The 21,613-nt window shown below is 37.5% G+C and overlaps 1 protein-coding gene and 1 pseudogene across 1 annotated transcript; one reads left to right on the forward strand and one right to left on the reverse strand.

Moving 5' to 3' along the window:
- Positions 1-11,086: 11,086 nt before the first annotated feature.
- Positions 11,087-14,634, forward strand: LOC131159900 (uncharacterized). Its single transcript, XM_058115122.1, has 2 exons — positions 11,087-11,408; positions 11,833-14,634. The coding sequence occupies exon 2, from the start codon at positions 11,852-11,854 to the stop codon at positions 14,261-14,263; it is 2,412 nt and encodes an 803-aa protein (XP_057971105.1). The 5' UTR covers positions 11,087-11,408; positions 11,833-11,851; the 3' UTR covers positions 14,264-14,634.
- A 440-nt stretch (positions 14,635-15,074) lies between these two features.
- LOC131160881 (kinesin-like protein KIN-5D) lies at positions 15,075-21,588 on the reverse strand (annotated as a pseudogene).
- Positions 21,589-21,613: the final 25 nt, after the last annotated feature.

The raw sequence follows: 21,613 nt of genomic DNA on the forward strand, positions 1-21,613 counted from the left end.
CTTTTGGGTTGACTAATGCCCCAATGGTATTTATGAACCTAATGAATAGGGTTTTCCATAAGTACCTGGATCAGTTCATAGTGGTATTCATTGATGATATTCTGGTATATTCCAAGAGTTCAGAAGAGCACGAAAACCATTTGAGGTTGGTACTTCAGGTTTTACAGGAAAATAAGTTGTATGTCAAGTTGAAGAAATGTGAGTTCTAGTTGAAGCAGATCGCATTTCTTGGCCATGTTGTGTCGGGAGGTGGTATCTCAGTTGATCCAGGTAAGATAGAAGCAATAGTTGACTGGGTGAAACCGAAGAGCATACAGGATGTTCAAAGTTTCCTAGGATTGGCTAGGTATTACCGGCAATTCATGGAGGGATTCTTTAAGTTATCTTGCCCTTTGAAACGATTGATAAGAAAAGGTGTGAGATTTGAATGGACCAGTGAGTGCGAGTAAAGTTTCTAGGAGTTGAAACACTGACAGGTCACTGCTCCGGTTTTAACCATCCCATCTAGGGACGATGATTTTGTGATTTACAGCAACACTTCGCTGAAGGGTCTGGGATGTGTGCAGACGTAACAGGGGAAAATAATTGCTTATGCTTCTCGAAAACTCAAGGAGTACGAGAAGAATTACCCCACGCATGATCTGGAGTTGGCGACAGTAGTATATGCGTTGAAGATCTTGAGACACTACTTATACGGTGAATAGTGTGAGATCTTTACAAACCACAAAAGCCTCAAATACTTTTTCATGCAGAAGGTGTTGAACATGAGGTAGAGGAAGTGGCTAGAACTAATCAAGGACTACAATTGCACCATTAGCTATCATCTGGGGAAAGCTAATGTGGTAGTTGATGCGTTGAGTTGGAAGTCAAAGCATGCGACAATATTGACAGTGTTAGCTTAGCATCATATCGAACAAGATCTAGAGAGTCTTGGCATGGAGTTGGTGGATGGTAATCATCAGGCTTTCCTTGCTAACTTGGTGATCCAGCCGACATTATTAGAGAGGATTAAAGTCGCGCAGGCTAATGATGCAGAGTTAGTTGAGGTTGTAGAGAAGGTGCAGCAGGGGCTGGTTGTAGATTTTAACATCTCCAAGGGAGGTTTATTGAGGTTTGGAAAAAAACTATGCATTCCAAACGACGAGGGGATAAGGAGGACGATTCTGGAGGAGGCACATCACTCTTTATATATAGTACATCCAAGTAGCAAGAAGATGTATTGGGATTTGCGCGAATCTTTCTGGTGAAGTGGCATGAAAAGAGAGAATGCTTGATTTGTGGTGCAATGCTTGACGTGTTAGCAGGTAAAGGCTGAACATGAGAGGCCGGTAGGGCCGTTGCAGCCATTGAGTATCTCAGAGTGGAAATGGGAGCACATCTCCATGGACTTTGTCACTGGGTTACCACCATCAGTTCACAGGCAGAACGCAATTTGGGTAATCATGGACAGGTTGACTAAATTTGCTCACTTTGTACCAATGAAGGTTAGCTACTCCTTGAGTAAGTTAGTAGATTTATACGTGCAAGAGATAGTCAAAATGCACCAGTGTCCATAGTTTCAGATCGAGACACGAGGTTCATTTCTCGATTCTAGAAGAGCTTACAAGAAGCACTGGGGACAAAGCTTACTTTCGATACAACGTTCCACCCCCAGACTAATGAACAGTCAAGGAGGACAATATAGATCTTGGAGAATATGTTACAAACTTGTATGTTAGGTTTCTACGACAATTGGATTCAATTTCTACCGTTAGTGGAATTTTCCTATAACAATAACTTCCAAGCTAGTATTGGTATGGCCCCGTTCGAAGCATTGTATGGTCAGAGATGCAGGTCTCCTCTGTATTGGGATGAGATCGTTGAATGGCAGATATTGGGTTCCGAACTCATACAACAGGCTTCTGAGAAAGTCAAGTTAATTAGGAATAGAATTGAATCAGCTTAGAGCCGGCAGAAGAGTTATGCGGATGTTCGCCGTCGTAAGTTGGAATTCGAGGTGGAGGGTAAGATATTTTTAAGAATCGTTCCAATGAAAGGGGTGATTAGATTCGAAAAGAATGGCAAGCTAAGCCCGAGGTATATTGGACCATTTGAGGTACTTGAATGAGTGGATCCGGTAGCCTACAGAGTTGCACTACCTCCAGCACTCTCTTGGATCAACAATGTGTTCCATGTATCCATGTTGAGAAGGTACGTGTCAGATCCATCACATGTGATTAGTTACGAATCCTTAGAGATTGGGGATGCTTTGGCATATGAGGAGATACTCGTTCAAATTCTGGACCAAAAAGTTCAAAAGCTGCATACCAAGGAAATATCGTTAGTGAAAGTTCTGTGGTGAAATCACGTGGTTGAGGAAGCTTCTTGGGAGTTAGAGATAGAAATATGTCGGAAATATCCACAATTATTTTGAGTAGTAACATTGGTAGTAGGATTGGTATGGGTATGTATGTAATATTCTGTTATTGTAGTAATGATGTGTGGATGGTCTCAGGGAGAGTTTTGTAATATTGTGAGCTCCCGAGAGATACGTATGTAACCATGGTATTCCTCTGCCATAAGTGAGGGTATGTATGTATTTGGGATGGGGCTGCTATGTGGATGGTCGCCGGCTCTTTCTAGAGTCGGGTATGCGCTTGGGCATGTTGTTGAGTTGGTAAATGAGAGATTACAAATTTCAAGGATGAAATTTTGTAAGGAGGGGAGATTGTAAGAACCCGACCTAAGATAGGTGTATTAAATAAATAAGAAAAAAGAAGAAAAATTAAAAAGGTAAAAACTAGTAGGGCTCATCGACGAGGCTTCTTTTCTCGTCGACAAAGTCTCTTGTATAGCTTGGCGACGAAATTCAGTAGCTCGTCAACGAGGAGATACCGAGAGATTTTGGAAAATTCTAAAATCTCAAGCTCGTCGATGAGTCCACCTTGACGTTGACGAACTTCCTTCTGCGGCTTGTCGACAAGGACGCTGTCTCGTCGAGGAGGCTGGCCGGGTCAACTTGGTTATAAATATATTTTGGTTTTGCTTAAGAGTTAAGAAACCAAAATGCTCTCTCTCTCTCTCTCTCTCTCTCTCTCTCTAAGATTTTGGGTTATTTGTTACCTGAATCAACAATCCAACGTTACCACGTGGATCAGGAAGGGAATCTCTACTTTTATAGCGAATCAAAATTTTGTTTCGAGCATTTTTGGGTTTTGATCCAAAATCGAGGTAAGAGTCTGATTTCGGTTATGGTTCGTTAGATCTATAGTAGTAGTAGTGAATATATTGAAGTATTGTTCTTCAATTTTTAGGTTTTGGGGGTCCCGTGTCGTTGTTTTGGACCGATTAAGTTCATGTTTTAGTTTGTAGGAAAGGTAAGGGAATTTTGTTTATATCAATTATTTTTTAAATCGGAATCGGTAAAACTTTAGTTTACAATTCTACGTATGTTTTGGCTACTTGTTTGGGAAAATCTATCGAATGAAAATACGAAATTTTTGGGTTATAGTTCTGAGAAAATTGGGGGTTCCGGGTATGATCTTCATTTCTGTTTGAAAACGTATGTTTGTATAAACTGTGGTATCGAGATGACCATACCTATATTTATATTAAACTATATTCTCGAATTGAAAATGATATGATTTGTTGTATACCCAAATAAGTGTGGAATGAACCGTTGTATGTAAAATGTTCCAAGTTTTGTGAAACATTTGTGATGGATAATTATCGTAAACTGAGAGGTATAGGAACATGAGTTCCAAAACGTTCCATGTTTTGTGAAATTGCCATGTCTCGGCTAAATATCGTGGGCAAGAGTGTCCAGCTCTATATCTGAGGGTATGAAATACCACCTGTATACCTGTTGGTCACCGATGGGTGTTTTGACACCATATTAGCAACGATATCGCTGTGGGGCTTCAGCTAATGCCAGATTATTGGGTGCTCCATGTAATGTGTCCAGGCTTAGATCGAAGAGTGTGACGACAATGACTGTACTTTTGGTGAAATGTATACTGGAACTGCGTTGTGAAAATATTAAAACTGTATTGTGTTATTTTTTATGTCTAAATAACACTTATGTGCCACACACTAATATAACCTATTTCTTCCTTACTAAGAGGTGTCTCACCCCTATCATACAAATATTTTTTAGGTCCTTCGAGTAGCTGACATGAGCATCCTAGTGTGTCAGGAGCGTGGTGGTTGGTTAGCTATGTAGGAGTACTTGTGTAAGTACTGTTTTTGGTCGGGTTGTCATTTTGGGTTAGGTAGACACCCATGGTATGTATCGTATTTTAGGGAATTAGATCCTATTTTGTATAGACTATGGTATGGTTTTATAAATGTATTAGGTTGAATTATTCTGCTACGTATATGGCATATGGTATATGTGATTGTGGATAGGGTATACATGAACCCTACAAGGTCGGACCCTTGCATTGTATGGTATCATGGAGGATTGTATGATATAGGGACAGGTTAGGTTACTAATTCACACCTTGGGGTCCATTTTCAAGTTCAGGGCATGACAAATAGTGTGTACTAAAATTTGAAACATTAAGCACAAAACACTATTTAATCATTTAAAGCATTGTGACCCCCTATATATCCAAAATAAAATCTTATGAGTATGAATGAATTTCTTTTCAAGTTCGTCATAAGATAGCATGCAATAATAATAAAAATTAAACTTATGATTCAATAAAAGATTCAACAAAAATATCACATGAATCATGACATGAAATAAATAATAAAGTAGAAGGATAAAGATAAACCTTTTCTTTTTATCCTTCTTAATCATTTAAGCTCAGATGGCGTTCTCCTCTCTCTCAGTTTTTCTATACCTCTAATGGTTCCCAAAATCCTTAGCACTTAAAAATGATAAAAATATTAGTAGCTAAGGTACAATGCAAAATGCATGACACTCTGATGATATGCGTTTCTAACAATGTCATGCTCATTCAAATCATTTTAAAATTTGGGAAACTTATGCATTTAAAAACCATTTTCAATGGGATATGATTTCCATTTCCAAACACTTTTCATAACCTCCAATCAATTGATATTACAAAAGCATTTTCAATTTCAAATAGTAAAATTTTCACAATAAAAGCAGTGGAGGATTTGCAAAGGTTTGATCCTTAAAATAGGGATACACCAAATATGAGCCATTGTAATCTTTATGCAACTAGAAGTTAAGCTTATTGCAACCAGACACTGATACTAATTGATGTGAATGGTGTGATCCCAAAAGGGGGGTGAATTGGGTATTAGAAATTTCTCCTAGTTTCAATCCAGATCACAACCAGTATTACACAACCTAAGGTTTATCTAAGCATTCACAATCCCCCCAATTGATTAGGTATGCAAATATTTAAAACAAATAAGATATTCTTAACAATTTAAATATTTTTATATAATTACCACATCATATCCCATTTTAATTTAAAGCATGTATATAAAATAATTTACATATTAATGCAAACATACATGAGCGTCGCACGTCTCATTTAAATTAAATGTGTGCATGCAAATAATTATAACTGTAAATAAACAATCGTACACATATGAAAATTAAAGTGTGAAAATATAAATGAGATAAAGAGAGAGAGACACATAGTATTTGTTATCAAGGTTCGGCCAAACCAGCCTACGTCCTTGCCTTAGCCATACCCCCCCCCCCCCAAGGGTTTCACTAACCTTACTCACTTAATAAGTGGAGCACAAACCATTTACTACCTTTCCTTACAGGGTAAGGTAAACCTCAACTCAATTACCAGGTTAACCCGAACTGGTCTCCCTCACGAGGCAGAGACACCCCAGATCAATTCATGGGCTGAGCCATAACCAACACTGCTTATGAGGCAAAGATACCTCAACAACACTTTACAGGCGGTGCCAAAACCTAACTCAATTTCCAGGCTAAGCTCAACTGGTCTCCCTTACGGGGTAGAGACTCTCCAATTCAATTTACGGGCTGAACCCAATCGGTACATAAATAAATATTTTGTACAAAATAAATATTTATCAGAAAGCAGAGATGTACAACATGAAAGCTCTACAATGCACTCTCTAATGAAATAAAATAAGCTCAGAAAGTAAGGGTGTTTTTTTCAAAATAATATTTTCAATCTTTAAAAAATAATGTATATAATAAGTGCTTCAAATATTTTACCCTAATAAGAAATTTTCTCCAAAAATATTTTTCAGTACGAAGTAAAAGAACCTAGGGTTTTGGTTTTTCAAATGATTTTTGCGACATGAAAATTTATCTATGAAAGCATGGATGCAAAAATAAATGTCCTAAAATAAAAATGCTCTCTTTCTAAAAGTTTTTCAAATGAACAAATGGAAAGAGGGTAGGAGATAAAAATTTTGCCCCAAAGGAAAGATTTTTGCAATAAAAATAGGTTTGGGGGAACTTTGACTGAAAATAGTCTAAATAAATTTGAGAAAAATATTTGGCTAATCAAAGTTGCTAATTAAAGCTTATGAAGGGGTATTTATCGAATTTCATAAAATTATGACTGTTAGGGACACGCTCAGTATTTTAGAATTTATTTAATGAAAAATTAATTATGTTTTACCACTAGTAATTATCGAAACCCAAGAAGTTCAGTCGACTGGACCAAGACGTCGGTCAGCTGACCTCACGTAGGATATTTGAATTTCTAAAGGGTTCAGTTGGCTAAGCAAGGGGCTGGTTGGCTGAGTAAAGGGCGATTTCCCTTTCTTCGTGGATTCGATCGGCTAGCCAAATAGCCGGTTGGCTGAGCCTTGAAGGTCGGTCGGCTAAGCCTTGAAGGCCGGTCAGCTGAGGCTAATTTGAACTAAAAATACGGTCGGCCGGGGAAGATGAAAAAGTCAATTTCTTTGGTTAGTCAACTATGGACGCTATGTTCATTTTAGGGTCGATCAGCTGAGGCTTTGTCAAACATACTTTTGCCCTATGATATGGTCAGTCGATTGAGCTGTTTATAATATGAATAGGTCGGTCAATTGAGCTGTTTATAATATGAATAGGTCGGTCGATTGAGCTGTTTATAATATGAATAGGTCGGTTGATCGGGCATAGTTAAAAACTAAGTTTAAGCCCTATCTTTGCACTTAATACATTTTAAGACCTTTTGTATGATTTTGGCTTTTATGAAAAAGGTTTGTCTTTTAGAGGTTTGGTCCCCTAAGGTTAATCTATGGCCATTCTGAGCATTCAGTCATATCATGTAGATGCATGTATTATTACAGACCAAATAATAAAAATTAAATGCAATACAAATTAAATCAAAATGTCTTATTCTTCTTTTTATTTACTCTTTTTACTTCATGGGATGCACCTCATCATATGAGCTTTATGCATCTTTATGGCTTCCATTTTCAATTCCCTTATGTGTGTGTTTAATAATATACATGTTCACCTGCAAAGTGTACACATAAGATCCTTGTGCTTTGTTAGCATTAAAATAGGGATCGAACTCAAAAAGTCAACACGCTCTTTCATGTGATTCGTAGCACTTAGGGTTCCTTGAGAGCATTGAGAGAACAAACGTGGCGACTATGACACCTTGTGAGATACTGTTGAGCCTTTCGTTTATTTCTTGAGTTTTTGATGTCAAACTCTGAGTTCATGGAGCTGAACTTTCCTTTTCAGGATTTTCTTTGCCCACTAGTCTCAATTCGTGCATTTTCAAGCTTAGAGGTGATGTCTAGTGGGGAGATACAAACCAAGGTCTTATAGCCTACTCAAGACATGAAAATTAAGCCACCCCTAGAGATAGACTTACTTCATGGACTCTCTTTTCAGCTTAATTTCCTTTCGGTGGTATGAAGACGACATAAAAGTTGTGAAAATTGTCCTAGATAACCATGAAAAAAAATGCATAAAAGAATGAGCAGAAGAGAAAAAGAAATGAAAAATAAATAGAATAACTTATCCAAATATAAAAGGGTCAAGCTAGGGACACAACACATATGTTCCTGCACGTATGAAGATTATTCAGTTGTTTGATGCATAAGATGTACTCATGCTTGGTATATGAATATATCAATATAGGGTGATCTTGGTTGGATGTAGAGAGTAGGTGAGAAGGCGCTAGGGTGAAGGACCCAACACCTTATTAATAGGCTAGTTCCCATTCTTGTGAGACTAGTTTACTCCATTTTTTGCGTAAATTCTTCAAAATATGTGGGATGTTTGATCATGACATTCTTACTCACATATGAGAGTGAACCTATCTTCTTGAGTATTTTTTAGGGTATACTAGTGAGGCTAAGTCAAGATGATCATTCTGTAGGTGTCCAAGAGTTAACCTGAGTGTAACAAATCATGCACTTTACACATGTCTTGTGATATGGCCTATCCATACTTGAATTTACATGTTGATATTAACTCTGAATTGTAATTTCTGGTTGATTCTCTGTGAGCTATTCTTTTCATGATGGATGTACACTGTTGAGACTTGCATGAGTAATTTGTCATAGAGTTGTGAGTATGACGAAGTTATGTATGGAAGAGCCTGCTTGGAATTAGGTTATATACCTGTATGTGAAATGACATAATTGTGTTGCATGTTATCTTATTTGATGTTCACTGATATTGGCGTTTTTGGGTACTGCCCTGGGAACCCTCATGAGACTACAAATAGTCTACTAGGGTCAACCTAGGGGTTTAAAGCCTTAATGCATACGGTAAATGCAATCGTGTTTCCTACAAAATAGGAGGTAGATAGGATTTTCTTAGTTTTCTTAGTTTTTGCTTTGCTCAAGGACTAGCAAAGTGTAAATTGGGGGTCGTGATGAGTCCTTAAAATGCACTATTTTAGGCCCTCATTTACCTTTGTTTTGTCTTTTTTTTTTTTTTTTTAAATTTTGTAACCTTTATTGTCATAGTTTGGAGTTATGCAAGGTTTGTTCATGTTTCAAGAAAAACAGGTTAAAACCAATGAGTTAGGCATTATGAGAAGCCAAGGGAGTGATTGGAGTGCACAAAGCTCAAATCAAATGCTCAGTCAAACCCTTAGAGCCTTAATTCATCAAAGGAAAGAAGACTCTGTTTGACCTTGTGGTGCGACCAGCAACACATAGGGGCAACCAGGTCACAAGCTATAGACTCTAAGGTTCGGACTGAAATAAGAATGTTGCAGGGTTCGACCAAGTGATCGACCAAGCGACCCTTTGGGGCAATTAGGTTGAGATATTGAAGCTTACTGAGCGAGAGATACTGAGAGTCTCGACCAAGTGTTTGATCAAGAGACCTTGAGGGGCAGCCAAGTCAAGATCCTGAAGTTGAGTTCCTGCAAGTCTCGACCAGCGGCTCAACTAGTAAGACCCATTGGTGTGACTAGGTCAAAGATGCTGAAGTTTGAATTCTTGATTTCTCGTGAGCCTCGACCAGGGCGTGACCAGGAGAAAGTATGGGTGCGACTAGGTTGACAGCAACAATCTTCTACATAAGATTTCTTATTAACTTTTCTATTTTGAATTTCAAATCTTGTAAACCATTTTGAGTATAAAACAAAGTTCTTTCTATGTGCTTACGGTTCCTCTTTTGTCTCTTTTGGGTTAGTGACAAACCTAAAAAGCCATTAAGAACCAAGTAGAGTAGATTTACTACTTTTGATTTACATTTTTGTTCTCGTTCATGCTTGATTTCGTGAAGGCCTATGACAACCTTCTCATTCCTTGTGTTGCCAAGTAGATTAGAGTTTTCAGTTGTTTGTTTGATTGTTAATGACAAAATATTGAGTTTGCAATTGAAACCATCTTTACATGCTTTCCTTTACATGCATTCCTTTACTGCTTTCCTTTACATGCTTTCATTTACTACTTTCATTTCAATACTAAGCAAGTTTACATCTTTGAGAGTGATGATACCTAAGGGATAGGATAGCCTAGTTAGGGATTCGGTCATCTATACCGATTAGGCTACAATTTATGTACGGAGTGGATTCATGATTGTTGAGATAGAGTTTACCCTAGTTCCTGATTGTGCTTCAGATGATTGGTGCACCTTCGCTACTCTATGCCCTCAAATGGTTCACTTAGTCGTTAGCCTAAGACAGATAGTTGACCGAACATAACTTGCGCTAAACAGCAGTCTAGGCATGATTTATAATCTTAGATCTGCTTTGTAGGAGTAGTGATAATATAAAATTTACATGCTTTGAGTAAATTGTTAGAAAATCCCATCAAAATCTCATCTTTTTTCTTTTACACGAAGTTATAGTAAACTATGCTGAAAGTAATGAATAACTGCACTTTAATCCATGAGGGTCAACACCCGACTGACTCGCTGTTCTACTGAACTTGGGAGTAGTTAAGTTAATAAATTTTATTTTTTATAGTTGAGGACCCAAACCTTGGCGAGACAAACCCTACTAGTGAGAGACTGCCAAACAAACGAAATCCTCATATCTTGAAGTATATTAATTAGCTTACTCCTAAACTTTCTATTATGTGCAACCAAAATAATGAAATAGATATTGAAAATGTTTATAATTGGATCATCACTTTGGGATGGAGAGACATTATTTGTCATTATTTAGTATTAGGAAAAGTCTAATATGTTTAGTGTGTAACCATGAGAAACAAATTGAAATACTTAACATTATTATATTAAATTAATCTTTATTTTTACTCTATTGCATGAGCTAGACAAAAAATACTGTTTTATCTAACATTTTTTTTAACTAAAACACTTACTTGACATAGCACCTTTTAATGACTCGTGTTTTTTTGTCCAACGTCTTTTATTTTAAAAATATTAGATAATGTAACTTATTTATTTTAAAAAAAAATGCCGAACTATCTAATATTTGGAGACATTACTTTGAAAAATGAAATTTCATTCAAGCTGTTTTTAAATATTTTTTTATTAAAATAATATTAAATTCGGGAAAGACCCTAGAGCTTTTAAAAGAATTTTTCCCTCATTGGCACTTTGAATGAATGCCACGTCACAGAATTTTGATCAATTGAGTAAAATTATGGAAAAACATAATCAATCGTAGCCGTCAAATTTCCAAGAGCGCGCCACTTGGCCTGCATCCCCGTCTCTTATTTATTTATTTATTTATTTATTTATTTTCTCTGCTCTCCTACCTCTCTCAAGTCTTAACCCCATAGCCGATTCTTCTCCCACATCAAACGATTCCCATTCCTCCATGTCACCGTCTTCTTCCTCCGTTCTCTGAGACAGTACATGTACACACACTACAGGAAACAATCGCCTCTCGCTCGCTCTCTCTCTCTCTCTCTCTCTCTCTCTCTCTCTCTCTCGCCGAATCAAAACCCATACCGAAGCCTCGCCTTCGTCAGGCTTCAAAAATGTCGATTCTTGTCTTCGTTTCTGCTTTTGCTCGAGGCTCTCAGCTTTTCTCATTTCCTCGCATTTCAAACGGATGAACCGTTCGAGTGCTGAGCTGAACTAGGTACTATTCTTTTTCTCTCCGTTCGGTTGCTGAGAACACTGAGGAAGAAAGGAGGAAATAAGATTTTGAATTTTTTTTTTTTATTGAGTTGCGTTCAATGAGTTGGACTCTGTTCAGGTAGTGTTTCTATTTTTTCTTGGTTCTGATGTAATTAAAATAGATATCTCTTGCTTGGTGTGGAATAATTTTCTATTTCTCTGCTTTCTGAGCAACCGAGTTGATTTTGTATACAGAGTGTAGTTATTCATTTGTTTCTGTGTACTTCATAGAACAATTGAAAAGTTAATGTTTGGCGGTTCTACCTTTCTATTTGATGATCTGCTTCTCCGATTTTGTATAATCAATTGATACTTTTTTTTTTTTTTTTGCCATTCCCTGACGTCAACCGTGTTTTCTTTTTCTTTTTTTTTTGATTCGGTTTCAGTTCGTTTTTCGATCAGTGCATGTTGATGATGGTAAAGAACAGTGTTAGGGTTTCAAGGTTGAAAGGAGAGGTGCCCCGCGGGTGTAGAGATAGTATGTTGGCTGATAATGTTGATCTTCGGAGTGGATATCTTCTGCCAAAATCTTACAGTGGTGATGTTTACAATGGTACTGAAGTTAATTATGATGAAGGCATAGATGACGAAGTATTTTTGATTCATCATTTTGATGGATTAAGTTTGAGTCCAACTTGGGATGCTTCCTGTCAACGAAGGTCTCTGGTTGACCCAGAAGAAATATGTGGAATGCGCAATGGAGGAGGGGCATTGAAGTATTTGAAGGTTCCTTTGAAAAAAGAATGGTTGGGTAGCCAATTATCATCTATAAAACATGAGTTTTGTAAGGATTGTGCTTTATGTAACAGCTTTCAGGTAAGAGATGATATTGGTGTGGAGAAAACAATACATAAAATGAATGCACAAAGAGATGTAGAGGCGGCACATGCTTTAATGGAAATGGCCAATCATGGGTCAAATTTATGCAAGAATGATTTATATTTGTGTGGAAAGGAGCATGATGTTAAAGGGATGCTGGACATTGAGGTATTGATAACTGAAGTTAATGAAGATGAAGTTTCTTGTAATATTCATTCCCGACTTGCTGCAAAAAAGGCCAAGAAGCATTCTGGAAAGTTTCAGCAATCTGTAGTTGAAGATCAGATAGAGAGACATAATGGTGAAATGGTACCCTGTTCATTGTTACAAAAGAAGAGGAAGAGGAAACTTGAGAATGACTTTTCTTTGCCCTTATCCAAGCATGCCAATTATAGTGGTGGGGAAGATGAAGATCTATGCGAAAATATTGGGCTTCTGCAAGATCATGCACTGCCTAACAGATTGCGTAAAGGAGAGTGGCAGAATAATGAAAGTTGTGCAAGCAATGGCCATCCACAATTAGGAGTGCCATTGGCAAGGAGCAACTGGATCACAAAGAAGCAGAGATGGAAAGCATATATGAAATCTGCCGAAGGGCCAGGCAGAATTGATGACCTGCACTCTAGTTTCTACAATGTGGTTAATGAAGATGCCAAATGCATGAAGAATCCAGAGGACTCGCCGAAAGTGGATATTGCAACTGGTTCTTTATCTTGGGGAGCTAGCAATTTACCATTTTCAAGGGGTTCATCCATTGTTGAGACCGTGGAAAAAAGGGCTATGAAGAAGCATCATTTCACTGTGATCACTCCCACAATTCAATCTGGTTTTTCATTTTCCATTATACATCTCCTTTCAGCTGTTCGCACAGCGTTGGTTACTACACATGCAGAATACGATGCTTCAGCGCATAACGAACATTGGGGGAACAGCAGACATGGGTTTCATTCTCATCACGACAGGGGTATCAGTGATGCAAAACAAACAGAACAGAAGAACTTACCCTCACTCACCATTCATGAAATTGTCAGGCGTGTTAGAGAAAATCCAGGAGATCCTTGGATTCTTGAAACTCAAGAGCCGCTTCAAGATTTAGTCAAAGGAATTCTGAGGATATTTTCTTCCAGAACAGCGCCTTTGGGGGCTAAGGGTTGGACTGCATTAACATTCTATCAAAAAGTTAGCAAAAGCTGGTCTTGGATTGGTCCACTAAGTTCTTTTGACATATCCAATCATAATTGTGTAGGTGAAGAGATATCTCCTGAGGCTTGGGGTGTTCCGCGAAGAATTCTTGTGAAGTTGGTTGATTCCTTTGCTGACTGGCTGAAAGGTGTTCAATTGACACTTCAGCAAATTGGAAGCCTTCCTGCACCACCTGCAACATTAATGCAATCTACTGTGAACGCCAAGGAAAGATTTAAGGACCTAAGAGGTCAAAAGAGTCTCACTACCATCAACCCAAGCACCGAGGAAGTAAGGGCATATTTTCAGAGAGAAGAAACCATTAGGTATCTAGTTCCAGAGAGGACTTTTTCTTATACGGCGGCTGATGGAAGAAAATCAACAGTCGCTCCCCTGAGAAAGTGCAGCGGGAAACCATCATCAAAGGCCCGACATCATTTTATGCTTAGACCCAATCGACCACCGCATGTCACCATTCTCTGTCTTGTAAGAGATGCAGCTGCTAGATTGCCTGGAGGTATTGGTACCCGAGCTGATGTTTGTACTCTCATAAGAGACTCGAAATTCATTGCAGAAGATGTTTCTGAGACGCAAATAAACCAAGTTGTTAGCGGAGCCTTGGATCGTCTTCACTATGAACTTGATCCCTGTGTACAGTTTGATAAAGATAGACAGTTTTGGGTTTATTTACATGGAGGGAGAGATGAAGACGACTTTGAGTACAATGGTGCTTCTACAACAAAAAACTGGAAACGTAAACAGAGGAATGTTGTAGAGCAATCTGTTCAAGAAAACAGTTACTGTCACTCATTATAGGAACTGGAAGAAACACGGGTGCAGTTTGGTTTTTGGATATGATATGAATGTTGAAATCAATTTTGTTGTTTCTTTACAAGATGGAAGAACTGCTGATCAATATTTTGAAGCACGTTCCCCTTTGGACAAGGGATCCTGCATTATAGTAGTTACATAGGTAGGGAAGCCCCTCGTTTTCTTTCCAAGCATAAAAAATTGCCTCTGTATGGATGCGTTTAGGTGTGTGAAAATTGAAGATTTTGATGGAAAAATGTTCAGTTGAAAAGGTTAATAGGGAAAGGTTAGTTGATTCTTGTATATGGCATTGATGTCAAATGTTCAGAGCGAAAAATTTTTAACAGCTAGTTACGAAAATTTCTATATGGACTTCACATTTGATGTGTGAACTTGCTTAGTTGGTCAAATATTTCCATGTGCTTTTGACCTGGAGGTCATATTCAAGGTATATGCAGCAATAGACTCTCTCTCTCTATGTGATACATTTGTACGTTAATCTCATGGCACAATTAATTCTATATAGGATTGAAGTAGCTCAAAAATCTTTATTATCATGAAATTCATTAGAGGGCAAATTTTGAGCTAATGGTTTTCATGATCTTACATGACATTTACTTTTGTGAAATATTTGTACATCTTCAAATGTTTTTGATTGGACCACTCCATGCATGCAAAAACAAGTAACAGAAAATGCAAACCAAATTTCAAGTCACCAACGCTTGGTAAAAGAAAAAAAAAAATAAGGAAAAAAAAAAAACTAAAAATAGGGAAAGAATTTTCAACACAGCTGAAGAGACGGGCAGTGAGCACATATTCAAGCAGTATCTCTGTGCATTCTACGACAGTAGTCAATAGCAGTGAGAGACTCAATTTTCTCGAGGGCTGAACAAGCGTTTGAGTTGCCTCCCCATTTGGCCTCCCAAAATGTGTGTACTAGCTACTCGGATGCTAGGGGTTTTAGTTTTCCAACTGATCCGGTGGTCAGTGCATTAAACGGTCTCGACCTTGGGGTAGAACAAGAAAGTTTGTCAACCTGAATGTTTGATAAAAAGATGAATAATGAGATGGTGAAACTAGAAATCTGAAAGTGTCAAAAAGTTAGGTGTCAGTACTCTTACCATGTATTCTTCTATTAAGCGTTTCTCTACAAGTTCTGTAATTTCTAGAATTTTTTGGCAGTGAGTTCTTTTTATTCCTTCCATTTCCTCGCAAGAAGGAGCAATCAGGGACTTGATATTCCCACGGGCATCGTGGTCAAGTTTTAACAAGTCTGGAAGAGTAAGATTTCCATGTCAAGTATCCTATGCATATATCTTGCACAAGTTTTTACCAGAAATCAATTTGGATGCAACATGCAACATACATTCAATGGAAGAAAGAATAATCTTGTTCGCTGCATCTGCTTCTCCAAGTGCCGATGAAGCAGCAGATGAAAGACGAGAATGGATTGCCTCGTTGGCTTTCATATCACCCCTGGGAAAAATAAAATAAAAATCAAGATAGATTTATAACCGAGCAAACCTCAAAAGTAAGATCAACCCCACATGAAAAGCTTACTTAAGAATGGAGTTTGCAAAATCAATGCATCTTTCTTGTAGACTAAGAAGCAATTCTTGGGCATTCCTCCATTGTGTTGCACACAGTTTTGCCTTGGACATACTACGCATTGACAGCAGGAAGAAACCAGGGAAACAGACAAATAGCATGCTTAGGCATATGCAAATGTGGTCAAGTAAGAATTTAAATAAAAAATTATAGTCGTTGGAAATTTGTAATGGAATTGTCTTTACCAGTGTTGAAGCCCTTCTTCCAAGCAACTCTTCTCACTTTTCTCTGTAGTGCTATCATTGAGATAGTGAGTCTTCATTTCGTTCAGGCAGTTTGTCCATTCATCATTGAAAGAAGAAGTGAAATCTTGCATGTCTAACATTTCCTGCTTTAGCTTGCGGGTTCTACTAGCAGTATTCTCCCTAAGGCTGTGCACTGCTGTCAGAAGCTGAAGAACACATGGATAAATGCTCAAATGTAGCAAATTCCCAATTTCTATGGTAGATCATATGCTTAAATGAATTTTCTATCAGAAGGCCTACGGCACCAAGAAGGTAAGAACTGCTGCTTGGTGGAATTTACGTAAGTCAGACTCATTTGTAATCACTTGAAGGGATGAGTTAAATAGCATCTCAGTATATTCTATTTCACTCAGCTGAAAAATTATGTTTTGTATTCAAATGATTTCAGGAAGAAGCAAAACAATTGTGCATAAAAAAATATTTTATAAAGAAAATAAACAAAACCCCATTGAAATATCTTGAAATCAGTTTTCATCCAGGAAAGAATATTTTTGTATAGAGGCAGAGAAAGATGGCGCATACCCCAACTTAAGTCCAAAGAATATTTTTAAATTTTGAGTTTCTATCTGCAAACAGGTGTGACCATTGACATTTTTCCCAGGGATAAAAAATATTGTGAAGTCATTCTCAGTCTATGCCCCAAATTATGAAAGATAAAGACAAATACAAGAACAAGGAGATGCGGAAGAAAGGATTCAAAAGCAACCAAGTTCTCAAATCTATAAAACTTATATGAAGAACGCTACGAAATAGTGCAAGATTCATTTCATATTACTGTTAGAAAAAATCCAAGCAGATAGGACCAACTGTCAGAAAACATTTCCATAATAATAACCTTTGTCCAATCATTTTATTGTATATATATATAGTATCTTATTACATTAAATTAAAGAGGGTAGGGGTTACCAGAGTTTTCTTCTTAGCATTTGAACTTGCTAGTAGCTCTGCCACTTTTTCTAACAGCTGCCTTTCCTCATAGGCTGCATGCTCCTATAGTGACAAGTTAACTGATCAAGAAATATGCTAATGAGGTTCTGATAACACTGACATTCAAACGAAGGTTTTGTGCATAGTTACCTCAAACTTCTTTTCAAGCTCGCAAAGTTTCTGCTCACTAGTTACTTGAGCTTCTTCAATTATTTGGGTCAGATTGGAAACTTGCATGCTTATGGTCTTGAAGAAATCCACTGCAATTTTAGAAATAAAATGTGTTGTCTGCAGTCTTCTTGAGTGACTCTGTGTATGTCACAAAAGAACAAATTAATCTGAAAGTGATATCAATAATTCAGCAGCAAAGGGTAACCATTCAAAATCTCCAATCTATGATTTTAATGAAATAAGAACTGACAGCTGTTAACCTCTTGGTGCTGTAGTGCATATGCTGCTATATTTTCCCTTTGATTATGAAGTATACATTGTAGATCATTAATTGAAGAATCAGTCTCGAAAGAAATACTCTTAAGAATCTGTTTAATACAGCAAGGATAAGGCACATCAGTAAGCAAGTGACAAACAAAGCACTTGATCATAAGGAAAATATAGTTGCATACTTACATCTGCAAGGGAAGAAGAATGCTGAGATATTTCTGAGCCAAAATTTCCACAAGCTAATTGGGAATTCTCATAAAGTTCTTTGGCTAATTCATTGAATGACTTGATGCCCAAACCATATGAATCGTTGAGATGGACAAGCTGTGTTTTAAGTTGTTCAGTAGCCTGCAAGTATGACAGAAAGACACAAGCTAAATTGTGTCTGGAGTCTATTAAAGGCATACAACTACTCAAAATTAATTTCTTACCATTTCCTTGGTAGATAAAAGGAAATCTGCGTTTTCATCCATTCCTTTCAGTTGCTGCTCCAGCTGTGTTATACAAGTTCCCATACTCTTATGCAAAATTTCTAGTTGCTGCGTTAGTTGCACCTGAAAGTTTTGGAGAAGCATTTTGTTTCCATCTTCTATTTCATTTTTACGTTCTGTTAATCAGACATGGTTAGCCGTATCAATGCTTCAATTTTCTTTGCAAAATAATGCGCAAAACACAGTTAATCTATAGTAACTGAACACAAACCAATTTTGGCAAACATGTGAGATAACTCTGATACAGCATTCTCTCTCTCGGCTTCAAGTTCAGATGCTCGTTCGGTAAGTTCCTTTTCTAAAGAATGACAATGATTATTACCATTTGAAAGCAATCTAGTAGCATAAAAAAAAAAAAAAAAAATCAAGAGAAGCATTCCCCATGATTGCAGACATGAAGCAGATAAATAGTGATGCATAACAATCACAAACAACTGGCCAAAATACACCCCATAATAATAGCTTATACCAATAGTAAGGGATTCAAATATATATGCTCCTGTCGTCAAACTATTACATGCTTTCAAAGTAAATGAAAAATTAATATTGCCCTTCAAATGATTAATTACCAAAGTCTATGATTTTGAAGGAGAATAACTGAATATTTCGTGAATCAGTGGCAACATTTGACACAACAGAGCAGATCTGATTGGAATGCACATCAAATGTTTCTTTGGTATTAAAAAATATTTTTGGAAAGAATACTTCGGCAGTATGCTCACCAGAACTGAGAAGATGAAAAATCATATGTTCCTTTTCTTTAATTGTTGCATTTGCGAGTCTATAGCTGTCTTCTAAATCAATAAACGCCTGCTCGGTTTGCTCATATTTATTCTGCCATTAAAATATTATATGGGGTATTTTAGTCCTTTGGGTTAAAGGAGGTGAATAAGGGTAAGCATGGTCTATAAGGAAAGCTGGGGATGACAAAGTATGATTAGATGTCAAGATACCTGAGTCCTTTCAAGTTTCCTCCTTAATTCTGCTGTCAACCTGTGCTGATAATTATAGAGCTCCTGTAGTTCCCTCATTTGCTGCTCATAACAGTTATTCCTCAGCACTCTTTAAGTTGATATCCTGGGTGAACATAACAAAGTGAATAATCTTTGAAGATTGCGTTATTTACCTTGTTCTTGATGGCGGAATGGTGTTCCATGTACTCAATTTTCTTTGCCATTGCCTATATATAAGATAATAGGAAGATTTAAAGCAATTGTTTGTTGTAAGCATGAGTAGTGAAATTCAACTAAATAGCTAAGATATGAACCTTCCTTTCGGCTTCTTCATGTAGGTAATGGTCCTGTGGAATATAGATGCCATTTTTCTCTCTGGCAGCATTTACTTCTGCAGAAATCAAGAAACATAACATGCATTTGTTCATTAGGTATTAAATTTAATAAGGTATATTATTTTCTGCACTATCTAATTGATAGAGTAATTAGCTGAATTGATTTAATAGTGGAAGCACTCAACCACCTCGCTTAAGGTGCTCTATCTGTGCATAGAGGTCTTTAATCAATGTGGATTTTATTATCTTCTGATTGACCTTAAAATATAAGAACATGAAACAGTTATAGTGTGTTGAAGTGATATGGTTTTTAAATGTTAAGAGTTGAAACGCTGACAAACTACAATAAAATACTTGCCTCAGGTTTGTTCTTGATATTTTTAGCCCGGTGTGCATAATCTAGGGTGCTCAGTGTCTCCTCCAGAGAATGGATTGATGGAGATATTGTGGCAATTATGCATGTCTTTGTTTTCCCTCCCAATGAATCCCTCAATAACCTTGTCAGTTTGCTATCCCTAGTATTCCAATAAATTTTTTTGATAGGTCACGATGGTGTCAAGGTTTTGCCAGACATCCAGATTTCAAGAGAAGACTCAAGTCTATTGCAGTTCATACCTGTATGGAACATGCCCCGAGTTCTCAAATAAAGCGTTAATAACTCGACCAAGTGTTAATAGGCTTTTATTGATCTCTCCAACTTCCCTTGCTCTCACCTGTAAGATACGCATTCTTAATGTCAACGTCTCTGGGGTGAACTGTAAATTTAATGACCTCAAAAAGATCATCTCATATGTGCAAAATATGACATATCTCAGGCCTACGCAAGCATGCCTGGATTATAGAAGTTTGATTGGGAGCATTCCAAGTATATGATAAGTGGTTTATACCTCTCTTGCACCAGACCGTACTATATTCTCCGAACCAGCAAGGTCAACAAGATTGAGTTTTCCAGACCTGACAAACTCCTGGCCCTCTGGAGCACTCTCTCTAGTGTGAATTGTAATAGACAATATTGAGTGAGAACGGCTACTATCCTTAGTGAGAAGCGTATCTGCAGTCCGTCTTTTTGCACTCCCTTTCTCCAAGATTCTATAGATTTCATTTGCACTGGAGACAATTTCCTCTTCTAGGCCTCTCACAAAAACGCTTCTTTTGCCATCTTCCAGAAGGACTATTGGCCTCTTCGATTTGTTATCTAAGACTGTCGGACAGTCATCTGTGGCCAAAAGATCTGTTATTTCCTCATTGTAAAGCTCCAAAAATGTTACTTTCATGCTATAATCTGCATTTTGGGCTTCAAGAATGTTAAATATTTGCTGAACAGCTCTTGGAATTACCCCTCCATCATTCTGGAACGCTTGTTCCTAGAACAAGAAAGAAAATATAAAAATCAAGCCGAAGAAAGATTCATAGAAAAATGCATAAAAGTGCAGAAATTTAAGCTTGAAGCTTGATCACAAATAAAAAGCAACAAAACCTCTGCTCTCACTCCTCCTTGCATTGTATAAGTTTTCCCTGTCCCAGTCTGCCCATATGCAAAAATAGTGCAGTTATAGCCCTCAATAACTTCGTTTATAAGAGGTGATATGGCCTGATCATAAAACTCTTTTTGCATGGATGTTGGACCAAACACCTGGACCAAGTGCATCAAAATTACGAACCTTTGCATTGTTCTTGGTAAAAGAAAATGTGGGTGAAGCTGAATAACAAGAAGGTCGAATCAAAGAAACAATACCAACAACCGACCTTGTCAAATGTGAAGGTCCTGTATATCTGTTTATTAGCTACATTCAGAATTGCAGACACTTCTCGTCTATGCTCATCGCAGGAAATCACAATAGGTGTTTGCTCGCCTGTCTCGTTCTTGCTCAATGGCCTACAAATGCAGAACATCATCAATAAACATCCGGCCAAGGACGCACTTCACAAACCCATGCTCCTTTGGTTAATCATCCGAAGGAAAAACTGAATGTTCCCAAGTTGAAATGTTGCATTTGATTGATCCTCGTAAAAAAAGAAAAAGGGTTGGAATGTTACAACTACCAAATCGACCTTAACCCATTTTAAGATTCTAAATTTCCAGTTGTTCCTGAATATTTCAGCTATAAACTGGAGCATAAGATCAGAGAAACAATTCCATATGCTAGAATAAGTGTAAGCACCAAACTTTTCTCACCTGCAACGAATGATAACCTGGATATTCACCCCTTCATCAGGATTATTGGTCAAATATCCATCTGTGGAAGCCTTCTCGCTTGGCCGTGGAGTTTGAGCTTGTGACAGGGGAATCAGAACCCCTTTCCCTTCTTGTTGTGCATGTGAATAATCCATGATTGTTTCTATGAACTCCTTTTCT

The sequence above is a fragment of the Malania oleifera genome, chromosome 7 (assembly GCF_029873635.1).
Source record: "Malania oleifera isolate guangnan ecotype guangnan chromosome 7, ASM2987363v1, whole genome shotgun sequence".
Lineage (NCBI taxonomy): Eukaryota > Viridiplantae > Streptophyta > Magnoliopsida > Santalales > Ximeniaceae > Malania > Malania oleifera.